We start from the raw sequence: 9,263 nt of genomic DNA, 5'->3' as shown, positions 1-9,263 counted from the left end.
ACCATCCATTTTCTGAAGGTATTCTCTAATTCCATTAGAATGCCTAACATATGGAAAGGCACTATCTCTTAGAAGGCCTGACAAATGGCCAACTAAATACCACAAACCAATGTATGAGGAAAGGCAATTCCAAAGCAAGGTGATGAGATATAGAAGCTTGGCACTAGAAGGGACCAGAATGGGGTTCACAGCATCCATAAGGGTGTTCCAAAAGGTTAACTGGGTATATATATACATAATTACTTACCTTCTTAAATCACTTGGAAATGGAATTGGATTGTCAAGAGCGTTGAAGCTCAAGTGGCATCTCCTAGTGTTTCCAATGAAGACATCCATGATTCAAATCCCCCTTACCCAACTATCGATTCATCAAAAAACTTGAAAATGGAATCGGATCACTTAACTTGTTGGTAATCACTAATCAGTGAGAAGAGAATGAGACTAAATAATTGTTGGTTTTTTTTTGTGGGGGGGAGGGGGGGGGGGGGTGTGCAGATTTTAGACCATTTCTGCCTTAGATTTGCACAGCCAATTGGATCACTTTACTTGGTAGTAGATTTAATGTGTCTTTTGTTATTGTCGCACACCAAAAATTATCAAAATATCTACTGCGCTGAACATACAGAATAACTTTTAAAAATAAACTATTTGAGTGAGTAAGCATGAGTAAAATTGGTGGATGTCACATTCTCTCACATACTTTGGGTCATCTCTACACTAAGTATGGACTGCAAAGTGTAATGCACAACTTTCCAACATTTTTGGGCTGGTCACCCAAAGAGTGGAACAACAGATTGTAAGTACTGTTATCTATTGGCATAAGGTATACTTAAAGAAGATTTTAATATCTCAAGAGCAATGTCTCGCTTCACTTCGCAGGCACATTTTATGGTCTAATATTGTATCCAATGCATTAACTCACTGAATTTGATTTTTACTTATCTGTTTAATAATGATAATTTTATTTGTATAAAGAATGCATTCACTTGCTATGTATTAAAATAAAAAGAAATAAATCATTACATCAGTAAAAATTTCAGTCAAACAGAAATTGAATTCAATGAAACAACAGGGATTCCTGTTCACTAAAAAGGATTCTTATAATTAAATAAATGAATTTGGTTGCTTTATCCAGTACTTACATGGAAAACAAGAAAAAAAGACTATTGGTCATACTGATATTGAACCTTTAACATCAAAGTTCAGTTTATATAAGTTCATAACACTAAAGTCCTTGTACTTATCTACAGGAAGAGTATCCCAATAATTTTTCAAGAACTCTATTACTAGCAGCACATGAGTTTTAGTGATGTCCTGTATTTGGAGAGTTACTGGCTATCTCATCTGACTTATGCTAAACCTCTGACAATTAGCCAAGCATTCAAGGAGCCAAAAATGACTACAATTACATAATGCGTCAAGGGAGAAGCAAAGTAACAGCATTATACCTTGGGAATGCGCTCTGGGTTCGGAAACCGTAGATTCTGTGAATGAAGCATCTGTCTTTGAGTCATCAGCATATTTTTCTCCTTTAACAAGACATACCATAGCTTATTAAGATCATCCCAAGACTTCAGTCGCAGTTCAGAAGCCTTCCAACTACGACCTGACAGCACCAAAAGGATGATTATCATTATACATCATTGGGAAAAACAGAAAATTTTCAGAATTAAAATTGTTCTAGAAGTACACTGATTCACATGATAGTGAAGAACTACAAGCAATATGATCTCATGTGCAAAATGATTTCAAAATGCTTGTTTATCTCTTGTATACTTACAGTGCACTAGGGCTAATCCCTTTTTCAAAATAATGGAATCTTATTACTAATTAAAAAAGACTTCAAATTTCAACAAAATTTTGTCTTAAAATTTAAAAAAATTCAAATAACTTTGAAACAATGACATTTTAAATCTACAGAAAAGGATTTGCCAATGGCCCTTGACCAAATAGCCCCTCCACCATCCATAAGTATTGGGTACCTATAACAAAAAACCCCAAAAAAAAAAAGTATGGGGTAGTGCGTGAGGTTGGGGGGTTCCAAGCCCCCTTTGGTGAGTGAGTAAATTTACCAAGCACAGGACTGTTTGACAGAAGGATTTGATGCAATAAAAGTAATCATGTAAAACCTATACTTTTGTTTTTTGGATAAGTTAGAGAATAATTTATTAGAAAGAAGGATTGCTCAAATGTAAGCTACCTTAAAGAATTACAGACAGACACCGATGAGGTTCAAAACATTAATTATAGAACTACAAGAAAGCCCCCCGACCCAAAGACCTAGATCAAGCACCTGGGGTTTGTGTTATCAACCCATGGATATCCAGTGTTGTGTTTGTTTTCATTCAATTCCCACATTTTGATAATTATTAACTATTCTCAAATGTGCCTTTCAAAGGTAAATACCATTTAGCTTATTTGCCTAATCTCCTGTATGACTTTAAAACAACTTTACTCTTTTTCTTTTTTCCACTTCGGTTGAAGGTCTCTTCAGTGTTAAATGAACATCAAGCATTATCATGTTTCCACCCTTCTATTACCACAGTTCCATTCCTAATTAACAGACCTTGTTCTTATGGATGTTATAATAATTATAAACATAAAAAATAAAAATAAAAACCAGCTGTACATTGCCACTGAGATCTAGCTCAAATGACATCTATTCTCCTTGTAAGAACAAGGCAGAGGATGGGGTATTGGATTCAATACCCATTGGGTGTGTGTAATTAAAAAAGGTTGTCCCAGTAAGTCACTCTCCCGCTGCTGCAAGCAATAAGGTGTGTGTAATTACCAATTTTTTTAAAAAAAACAGCTATATATCTTATAACATAAAGCCATGAATAATAAATTATTATGACTACTAAAGGCAATGAGCAAACAGAATGAAGGAACAAGAAAACACCCCATACCATAGACAACAGGTTTGTCATCATCTATATTCCTATCAGCCTCAAAGAACTCTTGCAGAGGGTTCCTTGCTACAGAAGCAGCCGCAGCTGTTGCATTAGATGTTTCTGATTTAGCAGCTGCAAACAGCGTTCTCCCAAAATTCTTGACAATAGCATTATTGTTATCACCTAGCTGCATCACAACGCAATTACAGAAATAGAATCAGGAAGCGCTCTCACAGCAATTATCCTATGTAGGCAACATAAACACAAACTAACACTTTGTTTGCTTCAATTTTGGAAAATGAGTTGCTTTCAAGAAAACATTTTCTAGATAACTAACTCATTTTCTTGTGTTTGGTGGTGATCCGGAAAATGAATTTGAAAACATTTTCTAGTGTTTTGGTACGCGTAGAAGATCAGTAACATTTCTTGAAATTCAAAACAATTATATGAAGCAACAGTGCAACACTCTCATTCATGACATGTATATTGAGTAAAACAACTACATAATCAACAATATAACATACAATAGTCCACAAACATTTATATATATATATATATAATCAATTATGCTTCTCATGGTGCAAAATAACCATCTTCCATTCAAAATAGTTCAATATGCCAAATTTTCCAAATAACCATCTTTTCTTGCTAGTTGCTACAATGATAGTCACAAGAAAAATAAGACATAATGGAAGAAGAAGAAAATATCATAATACAAGTTTCATATCCTTTACAAACATATCCCCATATATCTTGTGTACTCTGACAAAGCATGCAAACTCACTAGTATAAGTTCTAATTGTATACAATATTCTAGAAATGAGTTTCTAGATTTGCTTTTTTTTTTTTTTTTGATAAGTAGAAATGAGTTTCTAGATTTGTTTCATATAGTTGGACTTCGGACCAACTGGAAATCAAAATAAAAATTAAAAAATTAAAAAGGAAAATGAAAGATTAAGTGCAATGGAATTTCGATCCTTGTGACACAAATACTTTCTCTATTGACAAATGATAGGGTAAAAATCATGTTAAGTGACTTTGGAGCCTTCTATGAGACACTATCAAAGGAATCCAACAAATCTGTTCTAGTCAAATACTGGAAATGGAAACCAGATGATCGAACCAAAAGGAAAATCTTTTAACCTATAGAATTACCTTCCACCCCAAACACACGCACACAAAAAATGGTAAATTATACCAACTTCCCTCAGGGGGCATTTGGTTCGCTGTGATGTGCCATTAATGTGATGCACATTACGATAATGTGACATTGAAATTTTTGGTTTATTTTATTTTTTTCTAACATTAACATAATCTAAAATTACAAAATATATCACATTACATTAATCTTATCACATTCCTAAACAATATAATATTGTATTCTTGTATTCAAATTATATTAATGTGATATTACAATAATGTAATATTACAGTGTAATGTAACATCACCGCAAACCAAATGCCCCTTAAGGCTTATCAAAATGACACCTTTCCCAAAATTTTTATGAAATGGCACTCCCCCTTGACATTTGTATAAATGCAATAGTCAACAATTAGGTTTTCATTAACAGAAGATTTTTTTTTTTTTTTTTAAATTCCAACTAATTTACACATATCACAAAAGTGGGGAGGAGTGTCATTTCATCCATAATTTGGGTAAGAATTTTTTTATTTCCCTTCTCAAAAAAGGAATATTCCATTAGCAAAATCACAATTTGCTGTCCCAAGTAATCAGTTTTTTATAGTAGTTCATTAGTTATACTATATCTTTTGATCGTTTTATTCGATCAAAATGTAACTTTCTATATACAGTAATCCCTTAGGCGAGTTAGGCAATTGCCTAAGGCCCCCAAGTGGAAGGGGGCCCCAAAATTTTAGAAAAGAACCAAAAATAATCTGGCACATCCTTTTAACCAAAAAAACAAAAATTTTGGTAAATCCTATTAAACATTGGTTCTAAACAAAATCATTGACCAAAAAACAAACCAAAAATCAACCAGATAAACTACAAATCCAATCAAAACCCTAAAAAATTTACCTTTCTCTCTAGTCTCTGCTCTCCGCCTCTCTCTAGTCTCCAGTCTCCACTGTTCAGTCTGTTCTCATCAGTCAACAGACAACAGCTCAAGGCTCAAGCAAGGCAGCAAAGCTTGAAGCTCCTCCGCCTGGAGCTGGACCGCCTCAGCCTCTCTCTGATTCTCTGCTCTCCGCCTCCCTCAAGTCTCAACTGCTCACCTCAGGAATGAGGTATCCCCCCCCCCCCCCCTCCCCCCCACAAAAAAAAACCAACAATTATTTAGTCTCATTCTCTTCTCACTGATTAGTGATTACCAACAAGTTAAGTGATCCGATTCCATTTTCAAGTTTTTTGATGAATCGATAGTTGGGTAAGGGGGATTTGAATCATGGATGTCTTCATTGGAAACACTAGGAGATGCCACTTGAGCTTCAACGCTCTTGACAATCCAATTCCATTTCCAAGTGATTTAAGAAGGTAAGTAATTATGTATATATATACCCAGTTAACCTTTTGGAACACCCTTATGGATGCTGTGAACCCCATTCTGGTCCCTTCTAGTGCCAAGCTTCTATATCTCATCACCTTGCTTTGGAATTGCCTTTCCTCATACATTGGTTTGTGGTATTTAGTTGGCCATTTGTCAGGCCTTCTAAGAGATAGTGCCTTTCCATATGTTAGGCATTCTAATGGAATTAGAGAATACCTTCAGAAAATGGATGGTTTTTTTTTTTTTTTTTTTTTAATTAGCTAATCATTGTCTGCTGTTTTTTGATGCTTCCTTGAGCAGATCATGTAGTCTAAAAAACAAGAATTTTCCTGGAGATAACAAACAATATTCCATCTATCATGGAGGGTTTCTGATCGGAATGGATTCAATGGTCTTATATACGGAGGCAGAATTTCTTTTTGATAAGTAGAGGGGCAGAATTACAATGTTAAAATGGAGTGCAAGCTATAGCTTTGCCAATATCAATATCAGATTGCATCCTAAATGCCATAAATGCAAGATGTTGGGAACCATCTGAACACAAATATTACCTATCTTTTAAACATGCTACTTTAAATACTTGACGTTCTTTTAATGTAGAGGGAAGAACTCTTTTTGGAACTTGGCTTTTTAGAGAATCTCTCTTTCCTTGTTCATGGTAAAATTTGACTGCTAAAGTATTGAGTGCAGCAAAGTGAAATTGACTCCAAGATCTAGTTCTACCTCAACCACTGACTGGTATTACATGAAATAGATTTGGCATTGTAGTTATATCCATCTAGTTCTTTAATAGCCATTTGGATTGCTCTGCCAAAATAAGGCGGGTGAAATTAATCAAAATTTTATCTAGGAGGAAAAGCTGATGAAATGTTGAAAAATGAAAAGTAAATAGTTTCCTAGCATTAAACCTAATCATGTCTTGAAATTGCTGCAACAAGTTCTTGGATTTCCTAATTGGTTTAATATGTTAGGTCATACCTAGAAACTGGTTATATACATTTGATATAAAAATGTTTAGGGGTCAATTGGCATTGTTCTCTTCTTTTCATTGCTTTTAGCTACTCATTTATTCTGAAATTCAACTTGCATTTCACATTAAGTACTGTAACTAGAAATACCAAATTGGAATTGTCTCACTGTGTTTCAATTGGTAGACTGAGTACATGAAAAACAAGTTTTGGAATATTATGATTTAGGCATTAAATTTGTTGCATGTGTTAATACTTTTCCTCCATCTTTCTGGAACCACAATTACTAATTGGCATTTCGATGATTCTTGGTGTTGAATGAAATTAAGGTGAGGAAGTCAATGTGTCGTATCAAGCAAGTACTCACTGAAAGAGCAATTGAGGAACCTGATGCCAGAAGGTCAGCTGAGATGAAGAGGATGATAAATGCTCTGTGATAACTTCCAGCTTGTGTCTGTTCACTGAAAACTGTTTTGGGTATGTTTGTGGACTGCAATATGGCCATATTTTTCTGGGTGCAACTTTGAATCTTCTGGTAATCACCTAGTATCACTGTTATGAAGTAAATGGACAAATTGCAGCAATTCATGAATTGACAGAGTAGTTGTTTCCTATCTCTGAGATTAGTTTTCCTGTAATGAACTAGTGATGTTTTTGAGCACATAATTAACACTGCTCACGCCTGGTGGATATGTAGAACATAATGCATATTCTGTTTGGGCTATCATGTTTGAGCATTGTAATCTGTGTCTCATTTTCATTTTTGAATTTCCTTCTTTTGTAGTCTCATGAGTTTTGGCACCAGGGACATGATCTGCTTGAAAGTCCTTTACACTGTTTGCTATAGTTTTAAACAAGTCAAAATCGTGAATATATTTAATTTGCATGGAATAGATTTTGCCCTTTATAGGGAATAAAGGCAAAATATTTCATCAGTAGTGCTCTGGAATATTTAATCTTTCGAACTTGAGAATCTTGTCTAATTTTGTTATTTATTTTGGTTATAAGATTGTGCTAAATGATCAGACTTTGGGTTTAGGCATGCATTTCAGCAGAAGTATAAAATCTTGTATTCTTTGTGTACTACCATCAGTTCGGTCAATGAGGTTCGTGGCTTTAAAATTTAAATGCATGAGGTTCTTCAAATGATAAGACAATAATCAAAGTTGATATATGTATGTGCGTGCATTAATTTTTCTTTTGGCTGAAATCATAATTTATGCAAAATCTATTCAATTGGCTAATGATAGGACAATAATCAAAGTTGATATATGTATGTGTGTATAAATTTTTCTTTTGGCTGAAATAATATTTTCTGATAAATCTATTCAATTGGCTGTTGGCATAAAAAAGAGAAGGTGTCTCTTTCTCAAACTTATTAGAGTTTGTTGATCGTTGTAATTTAAGTACTTAGTTGTGATGAGCCTCTAGTATTGTCTAGTATACTTCCAGTGTACTTGATGTTTTTCCTTTTTCTAATAAAACTTATTAATTAATTATATACACATATATATATATATAATTTATTTTCGATAATTAAAGATGTTATTTACTCCCTGAAGGTTGGTACTGGGAATGGTATCAGAAGTCTTAGTAGGTGTACAGTTTGTGGTGGGTATATGTGATATGTCAAACTAGGCCATCATATTGACTTTATACTCTTTTGATAGATAGATTTTGCACCGCATGGTCTGTTTATGTTGATAGAGACTTTGAGCTAATTACATAATTCCACAGCTAGGCTAGTTTTTGCAATTGCAATTCTTAAATGATATATTAAAAATATTCTGTTATTGTTATGGTGAAAACGGTTCAAAGATTACAACAATTCTAGGTTTATGCATTTATATCTGTGCCCTAAATCATCCTGCTTCTTGCTCTACTAGGTGCCCAGAATGATAATAACGTATATGATGCAAATTGCAGAACATGTCGTTTGTTTTTATTGCTTTTTTTGATACCAAACATAAAAAACAAGTTTTAAATTTCTAACCTGGCAAGGAAAACTGATAGAGGAAATAGTAGCTGGGTCCATATGAAAATTTGGTGTTGCCCAGGTTTGGATATCCGTGCACGCACAAAGATATGAATAAGAAGTTAAAGATTAAGACAGCCTAGATTGTAATTCCCCATCTATTTGGGTTTGCAAGATGGGCAGAGTTGATGGTACAAGTAGCCCTGGTTTTTCTTTAAAGACACATTATTAAGTTTTGGAAAAAGATGGAGGCACAAATGGACAAACTCAACATAACCCATCAAAAAAGTATGGACCCTTTTGTCAATATAGAAAGCACCCCACATGCCTTAATGGGAAAATATGGTTTTGTCACTTTTGAAAGCGATGTTTTTACATTTGATTTGTAGACCTTCATAAACTTAATATTGTTGTGATGATGTTTCCTCCAACTTGCAGTTTGGCATGATTTTTCCATACCATCATTATACAGGTTGCACAAGAAGAATAAAATATTGATGACCAACAAAAGAATTTGACCTTAAAAATTACTTTGTGTTTTGTTTTCTTCCTTTTAGGATGAACTATATAGATTGCCTTAAGTAATGATGGTGATCTTGAGGTATAATCAAAATCAATTAAAATATAGTTCTACGCGCTTCTTTTTAATATTAAAAAAAAGGCGAGGGGTGACTAGTGCAACAATTTTTATTTTGATAAATATATTAATTCTTTTATCTGTTGATAAACTATTTTTTGAGCGATTAAACAATAAAGAAGTTGAGGCACTCTTAGGAGGTTGAGTCATAGCTTGATGTAACTCTTATTCAAATCACCAATCATTTTTAGTGATATAGTACAATAATTTTTAAGTTAAATTGGTGCCAACTTGTAACTTCCAAATGTTTAAACTCAAGATCTACACCTATATCAAGACCCTA

The 9,263-nt window shown here is 33.8% G+C and overlaps 1 protein-coding gene across 1 annotated transcript; it reads right to left on the bottom strand.

Moving 5' to 3' along the window:
• Window positions 1-1,448: 1,448 nt before the first annotated feature.
• On the bottom strand, window positions 1,449-6,873 carry LOC112031646 (large ribosomal subunit protein uL29m; the record flags this gene model as incomplete). The annotated part of the gene is given in 3 exon segments (XM_024064349.2): window positions 1,449-1,606; window positions 2,910-3,081; window positions 6,736-6,873. Coding segments are annotated over 3 exon segments (468 nt in total), but the record flags the coding sequence as incomplete, so codon positions are not given.
• Between the last annotated feature and the right edge of the window lie 2,390 nt (window positions 6,874-9,263).

Source organism: Quercus suber, unplaced genomic scaffold (assembly GCF_002906115.3).
Source record: "Quercus suber isolate HL8 unplaced genomic scaffold, Cork oak 2.0 scaffold_17, whole genome shotgun sequence".
Taxonomy (NCBI): Eukaryota; Viridiplantae; Streptophyta; class Magnoliopsida; order Fagales; family Fagaceae; genus Quercus; species Quercus suber.
The sequence above is the reverse complement of the archived record's forward strand: the minus strand, read 5'-3'. Positions and strand labels throughout refer to the sequence as shown.